Source organism: Crassostrea angulata, chromosome 1 (genome assembly GCF_025612915.1).
Source record: "Crassostrea angulata isolate pt1a10 chromosome 1, ASM2561291v2, whole genome shotgun sequence".
NCBI lineage: Eukaryota > Metazoa > Mollusca > Bivalvia > Ostreida > Ostreidae > Magallana > Magallana angulata.
In genome coordinates, this window is record NC_069111.1 from 48,955,437 (window position 1) to 48,980,308 (window position 24,872).

Consider the following 24,872-nt stretch of genomic DNA (forward strand, 5'->3'; position numbering starts at 1 on the left):
TCGAATAATCGGAACGATAATCAAGAAAACGTTGTGTAATTCGGATTCGAAGAATTCCATTCGCAGTTCTCAGCTCATCACATTTTGATTTCAAATATAACATTTCATAATTACTTCAAAAACATTTTACATTTTCACAAATTTGAACATATTGAATACACAATTTTCATAAGCACACCAACGGCACTTCCTGCGCGGATGGCGAGTTTGCTCCTCGCGGAACATCGACTGCGTTCCTCTATTTCTTAGACATCAACGCCCTTTCTGCAAGGTATTCGCGTGCCAAGTCCGGGTCCGGTCCATAGCGTTCAGGCCTCGGATGATCGGAGTTCCTTTTCTCTCCGGTCAACTGGTGTGCTAATTCTTCAGTGATTGGTCCAATAGCGTGAGCGTCTGCAATTGATCGTCGTGGTTTTCCATAACGGCGAGGTTTCTTTGGGGTTGTAGTGTCCTTTACTATGGGGTTCATTTCAGTAGTCTCTTGGGAATTTCGTTGATCAGGATTAACACCAGACAAAACATTTCTGCCAGAACTTTCCTCATCCCTGTCACCACCCCTTTTTCGACCACCCGACCAGCAACCACGGCACATATATCCTAACTTTTGGATAGTCTTACGTTTCATGATACAAAGTCCAACTACAATCATTATTGCCAAAATTAAAAATACATAAAACCAAAGACTTCCCACCCAAGGTAATGATTCCATAGGTTGTAGTTCATTGCTTACTGGCAATTCCGCCATTAGTGTGTCCATAGGGAAAACTTTAATATCCTTTAATTTATGGGGGATCTTAATGTGTCCCATTCCCGGAAATTTGATGTTAAGGGGATCCCAAAGTGTGTATGTGTTTATGCCATCAATAAAATTTTGAAAGGAGTCAGACATATTTAATTGACTTTCTCGATTATAGTAAGGAGGAAGTAATAATGAACCAAGAAGACCAGAACATCCTTGTCCAAACTCAATATGTTTATCCTAACATTTATTATTTTACCAGTAATTTTAAATTTCTTACAACGACGTGGTTTTACGGTTTCTTTACATAATCGCGGGTTCCGATATTTCAAATATGTGTAATCTCCGTTACGTCTGCGGTATTTCATTATCAGTCAAAATGTCAAAGGGACCACACTACTGTACCTATTCAAAAGCGAGCAATACATACAAAGCAAGTTAACTCATTATTATTTATATTTACAACACATTATACAATTGCTTTAAACGCTTCAGCCATGATAGCAAAACAATTTTCTATGTGCTGTTGTTTACTAACAGCTATATTCTTACGAGGTTTGGGGACTGGTTTACGCGGTTTGGGAATTGGTTTACGGGTGAAGCCTAGACCTACTTTAGAATTTATTTCACCAATTTCCATATCCTCGTCTAAGGGTATAGCTGGGGTATTTATAGGTACCTCATAATTTTGCTCATGATATTCGCTTTGTTCTGACTCAGGGTTCTCATCCGATCCTGACTCAACAGTCTGTTCATGCTCGTCCTTACTCTGTCGACCATCCATGATCTGTTTAGCTCTTATGCGTCTCTGAAGTTCAGCTAAGGGTATATCTTCTTCGTCTGAAGAATTTTCTCTCTCTTGTTGTTTAAACCGAATAGCTCTTTCTAATGGCTCTGGCTGCAACTCGCCATCATCTTCCGAAGATGATTCCTCCTCAGGTGGTACCACATAATTGGTTTTCCTCAGAGTTCTTCCACCTTCTTCAATATCTTGTGAGAGGGGCCAGTGCGAAATATCTGCCAATCTCAATTGTCGTGCATGGCACTTGGTGATAGATCCAGTTAATTGATCCTTCACCACAAAACTGACTGGTCCTTTCTGTTCAATAATTCGGTAATAGGGGAGCCACTTTTTATCTAGTTTGTTTTGTCTCCTGTTGTTCTTGAGATAGACTGGGTCTCCTACCTGGAAATCTTCATCTTTGCTCTTCTTATCAGCCTGGGCTTTCTGTTTCTTCTTGGCTTCTTTCATATTTCGATGTACTAGCATAAACGCCTTGTGCTGTTCTTGAAGGGCGATTTTATGTTGATCTTCTCCTGCATATCTTCGGCGAGGTTTCAGTAAAGTATCAAGAGGTAATACAACGTCTCTATTGTACATCAGGTAATATGGGGAAAACTTTGAAGATTCATTCGGGTGAAATCGAATGGCTGCCAAAGTCTGGTTAAGATGAATATCCCATGTTTGAGCATTGTCTGTTATCTTCTTAGCCATTACGTCATGAAGAGTGCGGTGGAATCTCTCTACTTTGCCGTTGCCTTGAGGACTGTAGTAAGATGTTGTGATGTGGTTAATGTTTAGTTCTTTCAAGGTTTCTTGTACCTTTTGATTTACATTCTCTGTTCCATTGTCTGTGAGAATTTGAAGAGGACAGCCATATCTGGGGTATATTTCTTCTAATATAAGGTGCACTATATTGTCAGCTGACTTGTCAGGAACGGGGAAGGCTTCCGGCCATCCAGAGTAAATGTCAATGAAAGAAACTATATACTTGTTTCCTGTCATTGAAGTTGGATATGGTCCTGACAAATCGAGTCCTACCTTAGCCATTGGAAAAGGTGGTATGTCTGTCTCTTGAAGTGGAGGTTGAGTTCTCTTATTGCTCCTCGTTTGGCATATTACGCATCCTTCTATATAAGAATATAACCTCTTGTATAAGTTTGGCATATAATATTTTTGTCTGATTACATCATACGTTTTGTCCACTCCCATATGTCCAAGTCCATCATGGTATTGTTGTACTACCAAAAGTTCTAACTCACGTGGTATATACAGGCGCAGTCTCGGACCTTCGGAATCTCCATCTGAAAGATAATACATTAGGCCATCTATTTCAAGAAACTTCTTTTCTTCGGTCGCCGTTGCTTTTCCTTTAGTCAACCTATTCCTCAGCGTTTTGATCTGCTCATCATTTTGTTGGCTCTCCTTTATGTTTATTTCTTCCGGTAAGTCGATGAAAGGCTTGAGCAATTCGTCCTGCTGTTTAACTTCGCACCGGGCTAATCTTTTGGGTGAGAAAGCATTTGAGTTTAATACGTTTACTTCAAAGAAATTGTCTTTAACATCCGGTTCATCACATTCAGATTTTTCTTCCGCTTCATCATCAGAGATAGTGGACGGTAACCTGGATAAAAGATCTGCACAGCAATTGAACCTTCCTTCTATGTACTCTACCTTGCAGTTATATCCAGCGATACTCAAAGCCCATAACTGAATCTTTTTATTCTGCATAGGGGATTCTAAAATATATTTGAGCGGTTTGTGATCTGTCCGTATAGTAAACTCAGCACTGTGAAGGTAATGGTCCAGCTTCTGGAGGGCGTAGTGGATTGCAAATGCCTCCTTTTCTATGGTTGACCATTTCACCTGGGTTTTACTCAGCTTGTGGGATAGATAGTATATCGGCTTATCTTCTCCTTCGTCAGTCTTTTGGGTGAGGCAAGCTCCTATACAATTGTCGCTGGCATCGGTGTACAAGATGTATGGCTTATTGGTATCTGGATAAGCTAATAAAGGCACTACTGTTAAACTCTCTTTAAGGAAGTCAAACACTTCTTGACAGCATGATGTCCACTTGAATCTGGCATACTTCCCGGTTAAGTCGATCAATGGCTCCGCAATCTTTGAGAAATTTGGTATAAATCTTCTATAATAACTGCACATACCTATAAAACCACGGACTTCTCGAACTGTAGTGGGGGCTGGTAATTTCTTAATGGCTTCCACTTTCTTCGGATCCGGTTTGACGCCATGTTCATTGATAATAAAACCAAGATATTCAGTCTGCTCTTTGAAGAAGCTACACTTCTTTAACTTCAGCTTTAGTCCATGCGTCCTTAGACGATCAAACACTTCCTGGATATGACGGAGGTGATCTTCCGGTGTTTCTGAGAATATGAGTATATCGTCCAGGTATGCGATAGCAAACTCCTCTTGTCCTTGTAGAACGATGTTCATGAGTTCTTGGAAGACTGCTGGGGCATTACTTAATCCAAATGGCATCCTATTAAATTGAAACAATCCCTTGTGGCATGCAAAAGCTGTTTTTTCTTTACTTGATTCTTCTAATTTTACCTGCCAATATCCACTCTTTAAATCTAGTGCAGTAAAGTACCTGGCCTTACCGAGCAAACAAAGAATGTCATCAATCAATGGTAATGGGAATGATACTGGTCTTACTATCTTGTTTAAACTTCGAAAGTCTACGCACATCCGGTCTGATCCGTCCTTCTTCTTTACTACTACCAGAGGAAATGACCAAGGCGACTGTGATCTTTCAATAATCCTTGCGCTCATCATCTCCTTTATGGCCTTGTCGATTATCTGTCTTTTATTGAGGGGAACTCGATATGGTCTGTTCTTTATCGGGTGATGGTCTCCAGTTTCTATCTTCATTTTGACGGTGTCGGTCACTCCAAGGTCGCTGTCCTTTTTAGCAAATAAGTCATTGTTTTTCCTCACAAGTCTTTGGATGGAGTGTTCGAATCTTTCAGGCACATCAATCTTTTCTTCATTGTCCTGTTTGGTTTGGATTTCCGAGATTTCTTTTGGTCTTAATGCAGTGACACGTCCTACGATGTAGCCTTTAGGGATTTTGTAACTTTTGTTGGTTTGATTAACGAAGATCATGGGAATTTTTCTGTCTCTTCGGACAACACAAACTGAGTCTTTTAAATATAGTCCTGGGTCCTCCATAATACAATTATTGTCTATACTGTTCACTTCCACTAAGTCTTTATCTTCAAGGGGAAAATTATTGTTCACTTTTCCATAAAATACAGTCACAGTATTTGGTTTCACCATAAGTTTCTTAGGTGTTCTTACGATCGTTGAAATGTGTAGATCCTCCTTTAATTCGGCATAAGCCCTACCATCAATGCGCATGAGTCCAAGATCAAAGTATAAACGGACATTGTTTTTCTTGAGCCAATCACGACCGAGAATCAGGTTTCGGTTGAGTCCCTTTGTCACAAAAAGTTTATGGTCTAAAGTTAACCCTGCAATCTTAAATGAAATATTTACATACCCTAACGCAATTAAAGAATTACCATTTTCTGCTTGAAGACAAGGAATATCATTTTTACACAATTTGGGGCGGGGGAACAAATTATCATACATTTTTTTACTAATCAAAGATACGGCCGCACCAGTATCTACTAACGCTCTGAATTTATTTTTTCCAATTTTTAATAAACAGCTACTGGGGTTGTTTGTAAAATTAATTTCAAATGTAGGTTTTTTATGAAAATTCTTCCTTCGGGCTTCAACGAAGGAAGAACATCTTAGTTTTCCTGATTTTGTTTATCAAAAGTGGCGCGACGGGTCCAGATTTTGGGTGATCTCCTATCATTTTGGTCTTTAAAATCACGTGATCGATCTTGACGATCAGCTGACCTACCTCTGTTTTGCTGCGTTCTGGAAAACCTGCGTTTGCTCCAGCAATCTGCACGCAAATGTCCTATTCTACCACAATTCCAACACTCAATCGGTGGGCGGGGGCTTTGCTCAACATAATGCACAGACTGAGTATTATGAAGTCGTTTATTTAATTGAGGGCGGGGCCTAACCTGGGGTTTATTTAGTGGACAGAATCTGGCCCTATGACCAACCTTCATACACTTAAAACACCCTTTGTTCCTCGTGTGGTCAACCTCCATGGGTTCTTCCTGTCTATTGTCTGTCGAGGACAAGTTAATCAATCTTTCACTTAATAAAGGCGTTGTACTGTCAAACTTTGAAACAGTCTGTCTATTGTCATTCGGCGTAGTACTTATTATACTTGACCCCCTTATAGCTAGTCTTTGTCTTAAATTTTGTTCGCGCATTGCTAACTGAATTGCTGACTCCAAGTCTTTGGGGTTTTCTCTAAGGATTTTCATCCTGAGATAGTCAAAGGTCAGACCGTCACAGAATATGTCTACAAGTTGTTGTTGGACTAAGGGATCTTTTAATTTGTCTTTACTATACGCGTCTTCCGCGATTTGCAACAACCGTTCCGCGAATAACTGTACACTTTCGTTTGAATTTTGCCGCGTCCTGCGCATTACTGCTAACGCGTGTTGTGAGTCGGTTATCTCCGCGAATCTGTTTTTTAAGGATTCTTTTAAATCGTTCCACGACGGCATTTCTTCCGACGCGTCTGTTTCGTCCAAATATCTTTTGATAAAGTCCCCTACCGAACCTTTACTCGTAATATACGCGAGCATGGGGATTTCATGACCCTGTTTCCCAGACAATAAACCATTTGATTTTTAAATTCTTTTCTATCATAACCATTTCCAGTTGCCATATAGGTTGCTGATCAGAGTTATTTACTTTGAGATAGTGAACAGAGATACTGAGAAAAAGTTCTTACCTTAACAGTTCAGTTTTTCTTTAGCACTTCGTTTTATCCTGGTCACTGGCACCATAAAAGTCTATGTGATCCTTCTGTTGTTATTCTTTAGACTTTTGAAATCATAAGTCAGTTGGAGTTTTATGATATTTATTAAGCACTGTAATCGTATAGTGGTATAAAAGCAATATATAATCAATCTGCTATCAATCCAAAATCAATCTACTAATTATTAATCAAATCATAAGTATATAAATCAGTAAAATAAAATAAGCAATTGTTAGTACATCCTTTCGGGTCACAGTTCATAAGTGACTTATAACGAAGTCCATTGTTAAAGGTTAATTACAATTAAGAGTCTTGCATCCGTTGACCGCTTTCCAAAGTCCAATCATCATCGAGAGTTTTATTCTTCCTGGTCATTCCGCTAACACCACGAGTTCTAACTACGCAGTTGTCCCTCTCGGTCAATGACCTTTAACATTGTTCACTATACACTTATTTCGTATCGAGTGCACAACAAGCTAATGACTAATTAACGTAAAGCAGAATACAATCATAAAATTATATTTCATATTTATACGGCTATCTGGTTACAAAATTCAGTTACCACAACCCCCACAAAATGAGTAAGAGTTAAACAAAAATCTGAAAATAATTTTTTTGTTCCACCACTTAGCATTTCCACAGTTTTTTTTTCAGAGTTAAATACATACAGCTGTTTATACTTTTCGCTGCACCGTGACGTCCGGCGACGTCAACGTTTTTAGTCAATTTTAAGGACGACTATATGTCTTTAGTTACGGATATCTGTTCAACAAATCTATATAGCCCGTCATTATTTGGCACATAGAATATCATGACAATTCTTGATTTAAGGTTTCGATATTATTAAATTGGTTTTAAGCCCAATTTATGGAGATATTACTTTCAACATTAATATGGTTTATTGTTGACAGAACACTTAGATTGACCGTGCACCGTGACCTCATTTTTCCGGGATTAGATTCTAAATAATTCTTAGAAATAAAGGATATTAACTTTTTTATTTCAAATTGTTGGAAACAATTTTTTTTTTTATTTCCACATTCTGCAAACATACAATTGCATAATTATATGATGCTTTAAATATAATAATTCAGAAGTGCAAATTTATGAGAGAGAGAGAGAGAGAAAGAGAGAGAGAGAGTTCAAGTAAAAATTGGATTCCAGATGTTCCAATGAGTATCAAAAATCTCATTTCTTAGTCTAGTTGATTATTTGTGTCTCTGATTATATAATAGCTCAACAGAAACAGACAGACTGAAATCTACACGCGTGGTTTATCGATTAATCAAACCTATAGCAACCTCAGAAAAATCACGGACGGCACGAAATAATCATGATAATGTCGAACTCAAATTCCCGCGGATGACGATTTGGCTGGCATACAAAAACGTACCGAAATAATCAGAATGAGATAATGTCTCTCAAGACTTTTATTTTACCACCACTGTCCAGATTCAATATTATTACGCTAGTGTTTGTTCGTCAAAAGTTGACTCAAACTTGATCGAGTTTCATAGAGATGAAAAAACCGAAAATACACAACACAAGTTATCGACCTTTTTATACATGTCACTACGTCTATTCCTTCGCCATTCCGGTGATTGGTCCTCACCAATGCCTTCGGAACTTCTCGGATGACTTCTATCGGATAACGATAATCAGCCGGTGTCTATTGCAAATACTTCGAAAGAAAAGAATAGTACTGCAAAATGTTGAAAGTAGTTGAAGCTAGACGTGATGATGGGCAGGTTGAAGATTACCACGGCACAAAGGTATGTGTAAATTTCAGTTTCAAAAATTATGACATAACTGTACCATACAGTTGAAGTAGCGTTACTATTGGGTGTTGTACCAAGAATATGATTTTTATATATACATATATTCTCTATTAAAATGAAAACCCTGAAATATACAATGAGAGTATGCCTTATAATATGCATAACATGATAATGATATAAACAAGTTATACACAACAATTACACGATGTTCATAATTATATGAGTTATCGCTCTTACATAAACAATTACTTCATCCATTAACTTCTACACTCAATATGCAACATTACTAAAACATATATTTATACATTTAGAGATATATCATATATATGCATCTCTATAATAACAAAAATTTATAGATATATTTAGATAACAAAATATTGTAATACCTTATTGTGGATCAGGGTCCACTTCAAATAATTATGACAAATGCTGTAAATCAAGTCAGGATCCTGTTAAACATTAATGTGTGCGTATAGAACACTATTTTTGATAAATACCAACAAATAATAATTTCATTATCTGCTTTCAACACTTAACATTCTCACTGAATAAGGTTTATGTAAAAACTATAGACAATCAAAAATATTACGCTATTTAATTAGAGTTTAACTGTGAATTAAAAAGTAAAAGAACTTACAGTATGAAGTCATGTCAGAAGTCGTATTTAGTTGTATAATCTCAGACATATAATGTCACCTCTCCTGAGCTCGACAAAAACTACCCCTCACCAGAAAACTACCTGCCGCACACCGCAGGAAAATTCTCCCAGCCAATCAACAACCAGGTTTAAATATAGAACTGACCATTTGCTATCTTTAACTTTAAGGGATAACACGTATAACACAACTTTTTAATATGAATGATTTTATTATTGTAATGATAAACGTTACTTTGTAAAGCTGAAATAAAAAATGCATAAAATAATATTTACGAAATTCAACACTATCACACAGTTCCATACAATAAATTCTGGAACAGATTCCGTGCTCACTTTGACTTGTAAACACTGAAAATCACTGACCAGGACACGGTCGGTAAATGGATCATATTAGTTGACAGATTTAACAAATATTTTATCATGCAAATAAATACATAATAGGATTGTAGGATTGGACATCAGGCTATGTCTATATTAGTCTGAACTCCCCAAGGATCAAAGTTACAACTGATATTTCAGTTACATTTGAATTATATAATTATAAGAACAATAAGCAGGTTGGGACCAATCTCCCAAATGGGATAAAATAGCATGTTTGGGATATAATAGCCCAAATGGGATATAAATTTAAAGTGCGAAAAATAAAAAATTTTGATGTTGAAATTTTTGATATAAATCCGCATTAGAATAGATGAAATACAACAACTTTTGGTAAACAACTTTTTCTGTATCTGTACTATTATGGAGATTGATCCCTCAGTATATGCAAAACTTCTTGGGGATCAATCTTACAAACTATAGACATATAGAAAAACTTCTTGACCAAAAGTTGTTGCATTTGATTCACATTAATGCGGATTTACCCGTATATCAAAAATTTCAAAATCAAAAATTTTTATTTTTTGCACTTTAAATTTATATCCCATTTGGGCTATTATATCCCAAACGGGCTATTATATCCCATTTGGGAGATTGGTCCCAACCTGATAAGTACAGAATATAATATTTTCATAACATAATATGAAACATGTTATTGCAGCATTTAAGAAGTTTGAATTCATGTAGGATTAAGAACAGAGAAAGAAAATGAGAAACAAAAAAGAAATAGATTGAAAAAAATAATAGAAGCATACGGTATATGATGTATCTTTTTCTATTCACCAACTGGGAGTGGTAAATCCTTAAGTTCCTTAAAAATTGAGCTGATGACCCTTTTTGTTTCCAGCTTTTAATTCAAAACGTGAAATAAGAATTGTGCTGTGTCTCTTTCCAAGTCAAAATGTAACAACAAAGTAATAAGTGCACATTATCTTTTTGAATGAATTAATACTTTGCTGATGTTTTAAAGATAATACTTTTGTTGTGAACTTTCTGTCATGGCAGATATCAGACCCTTATCATTGGATGGAAGACCCAGACAGTGAAGAAACCAAGGCTTTTGTTGATGCTCAAAACAATATTTCAAGACCATATCTAGATTCCTGTCCTGTTAGAGATAAGCTAAACAAAAGGTACATAAATATGCAACAGTTAACAACATGATAAACCAAATCTGTTAAGGTAATATTAACTCTCCTCCATTGATAGTTGAATACTATTCCCAATATTCATAATTCTGTTGTCCCAATTGTCCGGAGTCGATATGACCTAGCTATGTGTAACAACTATGATCAGGTCACAACATGCAACAGGTACAGATATCTCCAATAGCAAGAATTAATATCCAGGTGCCTCAACAGATCTCCAGCAGCAAGAATTAATATCCAGGTGCCTCAACAATGCAGCACTTTAGTATCAAATATTAATTGAAATTAACACTTTTTAATTGACACAAATATTCAAACATTATTTGTATTTATATGGTTATTTTGCACCCATAAAAGTTTCATTTGGTATAGAACTTTTGGCAAGTTTAATAAAAGTTTAAGATTAAAGAGCAAAATGTTAATATCCATCCACTACATATGTTTAAGCAAATCTGTTTAAAAATGTAACAAAGACACTTATTGCCTCTGCTGGGGTTTGAACCCAGGTCCTTTGGTATGCCAGTCCAGCACTCAACCAAATGAGCTAATTATAAAGGGTTAACCCACTAGCCAGAGCTAGTAGGAATGCTATACCTGACTCTACCAACATTGTCCCAATTCATGAAAAGTCTCAGAAAAGAGGCATCCTTAATTCTTCCACAGTGCCAACACCTATGGGGCAAAGTACTAGAGACAATCTCTCTCACCCACCAGAGAATACCCAAGTCCCAACATGAGCACCAAATGTAACAGAGACACTTATTGCCTCTGCAGGGGTTTGAACCTGGGTCCTCTGGCGTGCCAGTCCAGTACTCTACCAATCGAGCTTAAGGGTGAATCCTATAGCCATAGGTAGTAGAATTGCCACATACCTGACTCTATCACAAAAATACAACAATATTTTAAAATTTAGTTGAGTTCAAGAATCTAGATCTGTATGCTTTTATAGTGATCTTGTGTGTCACAGGCCTAGACTCATGGCAGCTTTTTTTTGTTTAAAATCAGACATGATTGTTTTTTCTTAAGGCTGACAGAGCTATGGGACTTCCCTAAGTATGGCTGCCCATACAAGAGAGGAGACCATTACTACTATTCCTATAACTCAGGACTTCAAAACCAGAGGTAATGCGTTTCATATGATCCAGGAATACAATTATTTTCATTTTTCTAGTGGTTTTCGAATTTTGATACTGTCCTGTTTCATTTTATAGTAACACATCTTTTTTTCCAACTTCTAGTGTTCTTTATGTACAAGACTCTCTGGAATCTGAGGCTTGGGTTTTCTTAGACCCCAATCTCTTATCTGATGATGGAACAGTGTCTCTGAATGGAAAAGCTTTCTCAGAAAATGGGAAGTATCTAGCTTATGGTATCAGCAAGAGTGGGTCTGATTGGATCACTATCAAGGTACTGTTAGTGTAAGATTCTAAATCTATGATTCAGAGAGAGAGAGAGAGAGAGAGAGTGGGGGGAGAGAGAAAGATGAACTTGTTTGGATGATCCAGGGGGTTTATACTTTTATTCCTGATTATTTGTTAATTACTGATATTCAATACCATATCGTATATATCTGGTAATTTTTGGGATGATCTCATTTTCACTTTTTTCGCGATATCTTTTAAATCACAAATTATTAAATATTCAGAAATTATATTCTGTATCATTTTCCATAAGAAACAGTTTAAATTGCCAAAAAATGACTGATGCAAATTTAAAATCTTAAACATTTTCCCCATTTTTGCAAATTTTGTGACATGTGAAAAAACCGGATATACAGTATTGAAAGTGGAGTATCAATTTAGAATCAACCAAACCTACATTTACTACCAAGCAACTTGATTCTTTGAATTCAGTTCAAAGAAGCTCCTTCTGGAAAAGATTTGCCAGACACTCTCGAGAAAGTCAAATTTTCCAGCATGGCATGGACTCATGACCACAAAGGCTTATTTTATAATGTGAGTACAATTATGGTTACATCAAGATGTTTCAAATTATACATGCATTGGTCAAAGAATGCTATATTTATTTGAGTGATATCATTTTATATTATTATATCAGTTGCAAAAAAATAGTGTTCCCACAGTGAATATAAACAGGCAGCAATGCCTTGTATTATAATTCGATATACATGTAATTGCAATTGACTTAATGGCAACTTTATTCTAAATAGCATATACTTTATTTATTAAAGACCAAACTAATGATTTCGATCCATTATTTTTTGCCATTGCTACATGTACATCACATTTAGTTTAGTTTGAATTTGTTAATTAATTTCGGTTAATTTCATAGAAATATTTAGATGAAAACATCAAAGCAGAAGGCACAGAGACTGCATCAAATCAAAATCAAAAGTTGTTCTATCATCGGATTGGAACTGACCAGTCTAAAGATGTCCTAGTGGCAGAGTTTCCAGATAATCCAAAATGGATGATGTAAAGTATTTTCTATGACATAATATTGTTTATATGATAAACATAATATTGTCTTTTTCATTGGTACATAAAAAAGAAAGAGGAAATGGTCATAAAAAGATTCCTTAAGAGACTATAAAGGTCTGGATGGTTGTGGCCATGCATATTTAGGCTCTATTTATCTTCTTTAGAAGCTCTGTAGAAAGAAAAATATACATAATATTATTCTAAATCCAAATTAGGAATTTTTCTTCCCCAAATAATACCGGTAGTTTGTTGCTAAAGAAATCATGTCTACAGTTTTTAGGTATCTGAAGGTTGATTTCTTGACAAGTTAGTCCTCTTGTCTTTGTCTCTAACATTTCAGAGGTATCTTATCTTGTCTTATCTTATCCCATATACCTGTAATAGAGATTTTTTTACCTTTCTTTAAAAAAGAGCCCAAGTTTAAAGTTTGAAAGAACAAACAAAGGAAGTACAAAGGACTAGGTGCAGGATTCAGTGTGTATATATATGCTGCAAAATTCAAAGTTATGAGTAAAGCTTTAGAAATTTAAGCTAAAAAATAGAATAAAACATATATGATTTGTAAAGATAAATTGTCTGATCGATGTCATAATAGAGATAAGACATATTCTTGATATCTAATTTCACAAAAAGTACACATTTTAGCAAAAATAAAAAATTGTGTATTTCCAGTTAGTTTTTGGAAAAGGAAACATTGAGCGCATGCTTGCTCTATTAAACATTATATTTTACTATGAACTGCTAAATCATATACCGGTTAAAAAAAATATATACATTATGTGAAAATGGTTTTGGAGCAAGGTTGCATTCTATTCCTTAAAATTTTTTATAAAAAAGGGGGTTCACAGAAATTAGACCATATAGTGAATATAGTCCTTTCTCTGAAAACTTGATGTATCAAAGGGAGATAAATATTACAATGCTACCTGTGTACAAAAGATAGATTTGTACTGTAGTTCCTATATCTCATTCTGTACCGTAATGTTACCTTGTTAGTGGTGCAGAGGTCAGTGATTGTGGTCGTTTTGTCGTCCTGACCCCCACAGAAGGCTGTGACCCCACTAACAGACTCTTCTATGTTGACCTTCAAACCCTACCAGATGGAATCAATGGAATTCTTCCTTATGTTAAAGTCGTGGATAACTTTGATGCACAATATGAGGTAGGCATGGCTTTATATATAACAATATCATCAGTATTTATATATATTTTAGTTACCTGAGATTTTTTATAATGTATCTCTTGGTATTAGATTGATTTTATTAACTATTTTTTTATTTATATAAACAGTTCATAAATCAGTAATGTAATATTGCAACAACATTTTATTGTAAAATTAAGTGAGACATTGTGTATCATAATGTTTTTTTTTTCAGATCATTAAGACAGGTTTAATCTTATACTGGTAGTTACATGTTTACTTTTGCAGTATCTCACAAATGAAGGCACGCTGTTTACATTCAAGACCAATCTGAAAGCTCCCAATTACAAGCTGATTCAGATTGACTTTTCTAAACCAGAAATGGTGAGTTAGAAAAGAAAGACTTCCAACATTTATTACAGAGCTAAAAAAAATTCATTGAAAATTTGAAAAAGATGATAAGAAATTTGTACTGGGGTATGTACATGTAAATCTTGCAGGAGACCTGGAAAACTCTGGTGGAGGAGGCAAGTTCTGTGTTGGAATGGACCGCCTGTGTCAACAACAACAAGCTGGTCATGTGTTACCTGGAGGATGTCAAGGTATTGGAAAGGTCATATGATGATTTTAACAATATGGTGGTATAGCCATTACTGATCCTTGTATGTATGCACACAACTATGAATACATTTATTTTAAAACTTGATGAATATTTTGAAAGTTTGTGAATTGCCATGTCCTAATATGATTCATGATTAAATATTTGTAGGTATTATCTTCTTGATTACTTAACTATGAATTCTTCAGTGGCTGTGTGAGGTTTTTGACAGAGGTTGTATTTGTGATTATAGAACAAGCTTTATGTCCACAACTTGAGTGACGGTAAGAGGATGGCAGAATTCCCGCTTGAGATTGGGACAATCGCGGGGTACAGTGGAAAAAAGGAACAGACCGAGGTGAGTGATATTTTTTCTATAAAGTTTCTGATGATAGAGGTGCATCTGTGCAGGCATACATTCCATACATAATGTTGTACTGTGATATGTACATTTTGGTTTAACTTTTGAAAAATGTGTATGTGTTTTGAATAAGACTTGTAAACACTATTTTCAAGATGCTTTGCATTAATTATCATAGATAAATATAGTTAGACAGGATTGATCGTCTTGGATACAGGCACGTAGCATCAGGGGGGGCCGGGGGGGCCTGGCCCCCCACTTTTTCTCGCAGCAACAATTTTTTTCAAATTTACATATAAAAAATGGAATTAACATGGAGTTGGCCCCCCATATGGCCCCCCCCCCCCCCCCAACTTTAATACCTTTTTTTTTTTTTTGTTTGTCAAGATTTTTTGGATGAGTCTGGCCCCCCCACTTTCAAAAATGATGCTACGTGCGTGGGATAGATGTCTTGGTTCAATGAAATTGGGGAGCAAGTGTTCTCGTCACCTAATACTTGTTTTGTTCTTATATATTTATATCAAACACCAGTCAATATTATATTGTGCAAAGATTGGTACATATAGGTCTATAACTCACATGTATATGTTTAAAAAAAAGATGCCAAAAAATCCTTAAAGATGGATACAAGTTAACATCTCTATCATTTTATCACACAAATATCCATATGTACATATATTAATGACTTTTTTTAATCTATTGAAATGTACTTTTTTTCAGATATTTTTCCAATTCATATCCTTCCTGACCCCCGGGGTCATTTACAGGTGTGACATGACCAAGGATACCTACACACCCACGGTAAGTAGCACTGGATCATTTACACAGTCCACATCAATGTTCCGTTTATTTCATTGACTTTTGATGGACCACTTTCATTGTTTTTTATATCACTGATATACTGGTATTTGAATTGAGCACAAATTTTAATTTGCTGTGCAAATAGAAAATTATACAAAAAATACTATAATTTTACCTGCATAAAGATGTATTTGAATTTGATATCAAATATATATTATTACATGTACAACCCAATCTTTTGTCAGACATGCTGCTATTTCCAACTTTTGTCAGTGAACATATTTGTGTTTATTTTAGGTATTTAGGGAAACAAAGCTGAAGAACTTTGATTTTGACCAATATGAAACAAAGCAAATCTTTTATCCCAGTAAAGATGGAACCAAAATACCTATGTTTATTGTGAAGAAAAAGGTAATCATTACGTCAAAGCAATAAAAATTTAATTTCCCCAAATGTGACCAATACTGAATAGAAGTTTAAATTTATTACTGTACTATTACACTTATCTGCTTGTGTACACTAATCATTTATTATGCATTTGTACTAATCTGTTATTGTACAGACTGATTTACTAATCTATTATTGTTTAATTGTACTGATCTGTTACTGCATGTACACTTGTACTAATCTGTTACTGTACACTTGTACTAATCTGTTACTGTACACTTGTACTAATCTGTTACTGTACACATGTACTAATCTGTTACTGTACACTTGTACTAATCTGTTACTGTACACTTGTACTAATCTGTTACTGTACACTTGTACTAATCTGTTACTGTACACTTGTACTAATCTGTTACTGTACACTTGTACTAATCTGTTACTGTACAACATATTACAGGATATGCCCTTGGATGGGGACAATCCTTGTCTTCTGTATGGATATGGTGGCTTCAACATCTCCATTAGCCCCCACTTCTCTGTGTCGCGGATGGTCTTCATGCAGCACCTTGGGGGTGTGTTTGCTGTGGCCAACATAAGAGGAGGAGGGTAAGGTCTTCAGTCGTTTTACTGTCAGATAGAATGGATGATCAAATTGGTATAATTTTAACCTCCACTTAAGAATATACATGTACCACTTGTCCCAATAAAAATTGTGGAAGGTTTTTCTTTTTACAACTCAAATTGATATGTACTGTAATAATTTTATAATATGAGAATTACTTACATCACAGAGAATATGGAGATGATTGGCACAAAGGCGGGAGATTTGGGAATAAACAGAACGTATTCGATGATTTCCAGGCTGCTGCACAGTATTTGATCGACAACAAATACACATCTGCAAAAAAGTGAGAACATTTTAAAAGGGCATGGTTAACACTTTTGATTTTACTTTTCCAGTTTTAACACATGTATTTATAATGCTTGATAAAAGTATTTTCAATAATTTGCCAAAATTTTACCTTCATTTGTCAAGTTACAGGTGAGAAACAGAGCTCACAATTCTTTGTTAAAGACTAGATTGACTTTTGCATTAAAATTTTAGTGAAGGTTTCAACAATAAGCTTTCATTGTTTCCACTGAGGATGAAATGTGGTTTACAATGTAAATGTACCTTCATTTGAATCAAGAATTATCATATCCTGTTATGCTCTATGGTATCCTGGCCATGTGAATATGCACAATTTGATTTTTTTTTAAGACTGGTTATCAACGGGGGATCTAATGGTGGCCTTCTTGTGGGAGCGTGCATGAATCAGAGACCAGACTTGTTCGGCTGTGGGATAGCTCAAGTCGGGTAAGTTAGCAAATTTTCCAAAATACATTTGAACTTTGATATCTTGAACACTGATATCTCAAATACAATGGTCCCATCTGGTTCAAGATAATGAAGTTTGACTGTACGAATAAAACTGGAAAATTATAAAGGTTTAATGTCACATGCACATTAAACCTAAAGATTGTTTAAAACACACTGAAAGTATCTTGTGATAGTTGCTGTTCACTGGTTTACATGATTATACATATACCTGTATTTACTTTTGGATTGCACATTATATACAATCACATGCAGATTGACCTTGGAATTTGATTTACAGTGAGTTTATAGATTGGGCAACTAAATAATGTTTTGTGTTGATTTCGATTTCTGTATCAACAGAGTGATGGACATGCTGAAGTTCCACAAGTTCACAATTGGCCATGCTTGGACCACAGACTATGGTTGTAGTGACAAAGAGGACCAATTCCCATATCTGATCAAGTAATACTAAAGAAGGAATTGCTAAAAAAATAAAAACATATATATATATATGGAGAATATAGAAATTCCAGTTTATATGAGGGTTGTTTGGAAATTATTGGGACATTTACACTTATTTCCTTGGGGGAAAAGATAAACCCTTGAACTTTCACCAAAATGTACACCAAGATAGAGTTTATCAATGTAAACAATTTATTGTCCATACCATTAGTTCATTCCTGGTAAACTGACCAAATTGCCATCGCCCAGTGACCGACGCAACCGCAAACTTACTGCAACGTCATTTTAACACTTCTTATTGATCAGATCCTATGTTTTAAACACCTAACAAACAAAAGTAAATTAGAATTAATTCATCATTTCTCATCTTTTGTTTACATTTCAAGAAGTCAACATTCGCATATTCCCTCCATTCTTGATTTTTGTGAAAAAAAAATCTGGTCATTTCTAACCAAAAGTAAAATTACTGTTAAATGTCTCCTACAGTGATTCTGTGTACATATTTCAGAACTGTTGACATCAGTTAGTGTGTAAAAAGTACTTGATATTTAGTCACTTTGTCTGAATTCTAGCTAAACAATTAGTGAAAAAAGACGATAAACTGAAGTTCTTTATCCCTTGCCATCGTATAGTTTTTGTTAAAGCAATTGGGTGGCATTAAAAGGTCTTTTTCAGAATATTTCCATCAATTTGATGTTAATTCGCTGCGTCGCCTTCACGTAAACTTTCTATATGCCATCGTTTTTAAATTCCTATTGCTTGGTAAATATATCTGTACCATATCCGTATTTCAACTCAAACACTTGTGAAACTTGATCAAAAGTTAGTCACAATAGATAGCAAAATGAAGATATATAATCTGATTTCTTTTAGTATAAGCTGTTAGTTTGCGGACACTTACATAGACGATGTTTTAGTTTTCTTATTCTCCGAGTTTATGCTTGTGCCGGGTACCCTGACCACCGATTTGTTAACCTACCGTTGTAAACAAAATATTGAACAATTTTTAAATATTACTTTCTTTATTTATTTGATAAGGTTTCTTCAATGTTCATGCCAATTTTCACCCTAATTCGTCACTTAGAAAGGGAAATATTCTTGTTGTCTCAATAATTTCCGAACAACCCTCGTATGTCTAAAAAACCAAGTTATTTTGTACAAATGCAGGAAAGAATTATATATAATATGAGTTAAATTTGGCCCCCATAATTCGCTATTTTTTAAAGGTTTCGGGTACAATAAAATGTTGTTATTTTTTATATGAGTTGATGTAAAATATATTTTTCACCTATTTTTTTTACTAATCTTATTTGCACTCACAGGCAGAATATGACGTCAGAAGTGATGCTATTTCTATAATTCAATCAAAATTAGTCAAAAATTGACATTTTTCTTATCTTTTTTGGATGGGAAATATAGAGCGCATGCTTGAACAAGGACAATTTTTTTGTCACTTATTAGTCTTGGCTAGAAACATCACTGATTAAAATATTTTGTTTGTTCAAGCATGCGCTCTATGTTTTCTGAAAGAAAAACTGATTGAAAACAAGCTGTTTTATGCTAAAAATGCAAAAATGGCGGAAAAGGTTGTTTTTACGTTGTCATATTTCTAAATTGTGGGCAATTGAATCAAAATGAACATTAGATGAAAACATCACATATATATCTGTACAAAGAAAACAAAGAATTACTAACAGAAAATGATGATGTTCATTTTAGGGGGCCATTTTAGGCCCATATCATATATATAGTCCTTTCATTGTTTACTTATAAACATTTTCCCTTTTCATAGCCTTAATTTTGATTTAATTAGGGCCCCGCAAGGATTTGCGGGTGCCCTTTAGTAATCACTCTGTCCGTCCGTCCTTCTGTCCGTCCGTCTGTCACTCTTCCGTCCACAAATTTTCTGTTTTTTTTCTAATAACTTTTTTTATGGTTGCCAAATCAAGTTCAAATTTGGTATGGTAGTTCAGTAGGCAGAAATACATATTTTGATGCTAAGTTTGGTTCTCTATGTCTTCTGGTTTGGAGCTGGGGTGGTGGGGTAGATTCCTAACTATGCATAAGAATGAATGGGCAAAGAGAGATAACTGCTGAGAATGAATGGGCAAAGAGAGATAACTGCTGAGAATGTTACCATTGTATACATGGAAGGCTGTGCAATATTTGTCCTTTGGGATTAATTAACCTTCCACAGGAAGGAAATCCTAAGCTTTATTTTTATCTGTCACATTGAGATTAATTACTGCACTGCCTGTGTCTGCAAATGAACTTTGTTTTGAAGTTAAGGTCAATTTTGAATGATGTGTAGTATTGTGTACATTCTTTGAAATATGGATTTAAAATATAATATTCATATTTTATTTTGTTGAAATACCGTACACATGATTTATGATAATTTTATTGAATTCCAAAATCAAGATATATATTAAGATATCCTTTTTCACTATTTTATTTTTTAATTATTTATTTTATATTTATCTGCCTTAATGCTGTTAATTTTAACAGGTAATCAGATAATAACCCCATTCTGTCATTTCTGAAAAAAAAATCTTATTGTAAATTTAGAACAAAAGGATGAGAGAGCAGAACAATTAATCCCCTGGGATTAATTATCTTGCCTGCTGCAGAAAATTTAGAGGCTTATCTCTATCTGTCATATGAAGATTAATGAACATCTTTGATAAAGAATATATATTTCATTCTAGTCCAAATACTTATATTCTGTAAAGTAGAAAAAAATATATGAATTACAATAAATTAAAAAAAAATGTTTTTTATTAGATATCAATTTTTTTTATTCTTTTTTTTTCTTTTTTAATGGATGTTTTGGTGTTGTTGTTGTTTTTGGTTGCTATGTTTATATTAAAGGAAACTTAAGAATAGTACCTGAAAATGTTCCTTCTGTAAGCCCTGATTAAATTCAATAAATGGATGAGAGCAGGATAATTAATCCCCTGAGATTAATTATCTTGCCTGTTTCAGAAAATCTAAGGTATGTCTTTATCTGTTATATGTATTACCGCACACGTGTCTGCAAGTGATGTTTGTTTGAAGTTGAGGCAAAGCCTAGGTATCATTGCATATATAGGTACATGTATCAATTCTTTGTTTTTTTAACAAATTTTATTTCATCCCATGTTAACCCCCTTTATCCCGTGGATATGACTCATTGGATATTTTTTGGAAATCCCACAGTTGTGACTTTACAATGGGATTTGCGTAGGCATAATGAAGTAAAATAATGTGGAGTTTTATAAACAGTGTAAGCATTGATTGTGGTGTATAAAACATGGGATAAATAAAAAAGAATCTCATATGATTTGTAGTACAATATGATTTTTATCCAACTTGTGTGTTTTATCCCCTCACTAAGGCTCAAGAAAAAAACACTTTAATTGTTGGATGAAAATCATATCCAACTACAAATCACAAGATCCTATATATTCCAGTTCTTTGCATCTTCTGCCGGGCATTATTTTTCATCATTGTTATTATAAAGAGGATGGAATTCAAAGATTTTTTCACTTCTCTATATTAATTGTCATAGCGGGGCCCTTCCTGACTGGTCAGTTTTCTAGTTTATTTAAACTTCAAATAACATGTATGAATGGTGTTCTTGGTAAAACATGGTTACAAAATTCACTCTGCAAAGTAATTTTTCTTCCCTGAAAATTCAAAGTATTGTGTACTTAATGAATAAATCACATTATGTTTGATTAAGCAATTTAAATCAAGATTTTTTTTCCCTAGCACTAAGCTCTTTTCTGATGTGTTTTTTTTTTTAAAGTTGATTACAATATTGTTCATGTGTCACCCTTAGGTCCTAAAAATGCCTCCCCACAGCAGTTTACTGTAAATGTTTGTAAGTTTATCACTGTAATTTTCCTCTTTACCTTTAGATACTCACCCCTCCATAACATCAAGGTGCCAGACGGAGACACCCAGTACCCTGCGGTGTTACTGCTGACCGGTGACCACGACGACCGAGTTGTTCCGTCCCACTCTCTGAAGTTCATGGCTGAACTTCAACACACCCTAAAAGACTGCCAAAAACAGGTCAGCTTCTGTTCAATCATAAAACTTTTCCTTTTGTTTTTTTAAATTTTCAATATAATGACAGATTGTGCAGTTATTTTAATGCATTTACAAAATATTGTTTTTATGCTTTTTAAGTTACGGTAAATGATGGACTTGCATTTGTTACTATTTTTCCAGATCATCTTTGTTTCATTTGTTTTACACCAGAGTTATTTCACATTTTTACAAAATATTTTTTAAATTATATTTTTTTCTCCAAATGCAGACCAATCCAATAATGATTCGGGTAGACACTAAAGCTGGTCATGGCAGCGGGAAACCCACAGCGAAGATTGTACGTATGCAAATGATTCTCTCCAAGGAGAACTTTCTTAAATCTTTCATTAATACATGTACGTTATTTTATAAAAGAATTAATCTTAATTGATATTTTTGTTCTCAGTATGAAATAAAGAAAAAAGGAGAAAAGGATTGTATTATTTAAAATTATTTTTGTTTTGAATAAGGCAGCTGCACTAAACAAGGGAGATAACTCACTCCTACATCCACAGAGTTTTGAAATCTGGTTTATATGATGATGTACATCTTAAGTGAACTTATTAAGATTTCTTTTAACAATTTATGTACATGAAGTTTATGTATGTTTCTTAATTGACATTACAGATTGAAGAGCTGACAGATATTTACAGTTTCATTATACTGACTGCTGGAGCTACTTGGAGGGATTGACTAGCACCCAGGCTCTAGAGACAAAATTAATATGAGCAATAGCAGAATGATACTGTGATTTTCAATATGATGACTGTACAGATATTTAAGATATGTTTAAGTTTTCACACATGTTTTTTTGTACATGTGTTGATATTTTTAGCAAAAAATTCAAAATTATATTACATGTAATTTATATAATTGTACCTGAATGAAAAAATATGTAGCAGTGCTGCCAAGCCATAAATTATCTCAACATTTCCCATTCATTGTGTTCATTTTCTTCTTTGTGAGGTTAAGACAAAATTGGGCATACCAAATATGCAGTTACAGTGTACATGTTAATTTTATGTAACAATCATTTAGAATATGCATGAATTCTAAAGATATGGAAAAAAAGTAAGATGTTTTTATTTTGCTTATAATGTTCGTGATTAGAAAATAACTGCAAACATTAAGCAAACGTGAATATTGTGCATTATTATATATAATTATTTTTCTCCAAGCAGTTAAATGGATCAAAATAGTTACTTAAATTGACTCCTCTGCTAAAAAAAAACTTCGCTGTTGTGACTTTAGTAAAAAAAAATAAGCATGGGAAAGAAAATTAATATTATTAATTTTCATTACCAAAATATTTGTTAAAATCATAATTTTCTGATAGAAAAATCAATCCCTTTCCCAACCCTTTCCTTCCCCAACAGATTATAGCTAGGATTTTCGACGTTGGATTCGAGGAATATTTATTTTTTATTTTGGGTTTCATCTTTAGTTTCTGTTGGGTTTTTCGTTTGTTTATTTCTGGTGGGGTTTTTGTTTTAAGTTTTTGGATTTGTTTTTTGTTTTTTTTTTAGTTTTAAAGGTAAGGAGTGGATACTTGAACACTCGCGGATTTAGTTTCCAGGAGGGGTGGGGAGGATATCCAAAGGGTAATTTTGTCTGGGAAATGGAGGTGGGGGCGACGCCTACATTGAATCCGGGTGGTTTCGCTCCGATCGCTTGTTCGCGCTGAGTGGTTTCGCTCCGAATACATGTTTGCCCCGGGTGGATTCGCCCGGATAGTACTACAATAAACACTGCTTGTTGCTTTTGTTTTTAAATACGTAATTAAGGTCTTCCGTTTCCAACGGAAGACCTTATAGTGATTGTTAGGTTTTTTCTTTCTTTCTTATTAAGGTCTTCCGTTTCCAACGGAAGACCTTATTGTTATTGCTTTGTTTCTTTTTCCCTATTCTTATTATTATTATTTTTTTTCTTCCTATTTTTGTGCACGCGATTTCTCAGAAACGACTCGTCCGATCTCAATCAAATTTTCAGATATGATAGATATTGGTCTGAACCTGATTAAATTTTTTTTGTGTTGATGACGTCACATCCGTTTTTGAGATATTGAGATTTTTCCAATTTTTATATGGGTATTTTGTCTTCTGTTGTTCTCCTAAACTATAAGAGATATTAAGCTCAAATTTTTACGGTAGGTAAAGGAAAGGTTGAAGTTTTGCATGATTGTTGATTTGTATGTTTAGCACTACTGGCGCCAAAGCTCGCTATGGCTCGAAAATTGACATTAAAAAAGCGTCGTGAATATTTGTGTTTTTCTCTCTTTATCTCTTTTCTGGAAAATATTTTGTTAAAACATGTAATGTAAAAAAGGTTTATATTTACAAGACCTTTCTGCTGATATCAAGAAAAAGGGCCTGGCCCCTAATATTAGGGACCTAAAGGGCTCTAAACTCTTTTACCCATAACTCTTTACCGAGGGATATTTTGTAATAAATTATATAAGCAAATATGTTTATCTTACAGATATGAAGCCAAGCAGTAAAACGATTTTCTCATATGTTATGTAATTAGGGGTTTTTAGGGGTCAGAAGTCCAAAACTTTGACCACCTATATCTCAAAACGGAAAAATATTTTGAAATGCAGTATAAAAGAAAAGATGCTCAAAATGATGTACTTAACACCATGCAGCCTAAAAAATTTGGTTCAGCGGCCCCAATAAGGAGATAAGGGACCGGCCCCTAAAACATTCTTTCTCAGATATCTCAAGAATGGTAACGAATTTCTGAACACTTGTTGAACAAAATGTCTTTATAATTAAATGACCTTTCATTTGATACCAAGAAAAAGGGGCTGGCCCCTAATATTAGGGACCTAGAGGGCTCTAAAGTCTTTTAACTATAGTTCTTTCCTGAGGGATATTTTGT

At 34.5% G+C, this 24,872-nt stretch overlaps 1 protein-coding gene across 1 annotated transcript; it reads left to right on the top strand.

The window, feature by feature from the left end:
- Positions 1-8,014: 8,014 nt before the first annotated feature.
- On the top strand, positions 8,015-22,929 carry LOC128161479 (prolyl endopeptidase-like). The gene is made up of 19 exons (XM_052824765.1): positions 8,015-8,174; positions 10,222-10,349; positions 11,391-11,486; positions 11,603-11,771; positions 12,218-12,319; positions 12,657-12,799; positions 13,802-13,967; positions 14,235-14,330; positions 14,447-14,548; positions 14,798-14,902; positions 15,626-15,706; positions 16,004-16,117; positions 16,551-16,699; positions 16,885-17,001; positions 17,355-17,450; positions 17,814-17,915; positions 21,818-21,974; positions 22,222-22,290; positions 22,620-22,929. The coding sequence occupies exons 1-19, from the start codon at positions 8,112-8,114 to the stop codon at positions 22,683-22,685; spliced, it is 2,121 nt and encodes a 706-aa protein (XP_052680725.1). The 5' UTR covers positions 8,015-8,111; the 3' UTR covers positions 22,686-22,929.
- The last annotated feature ends 1,943 nt before the right edge of the window (positions 22,930-24,872 follow it).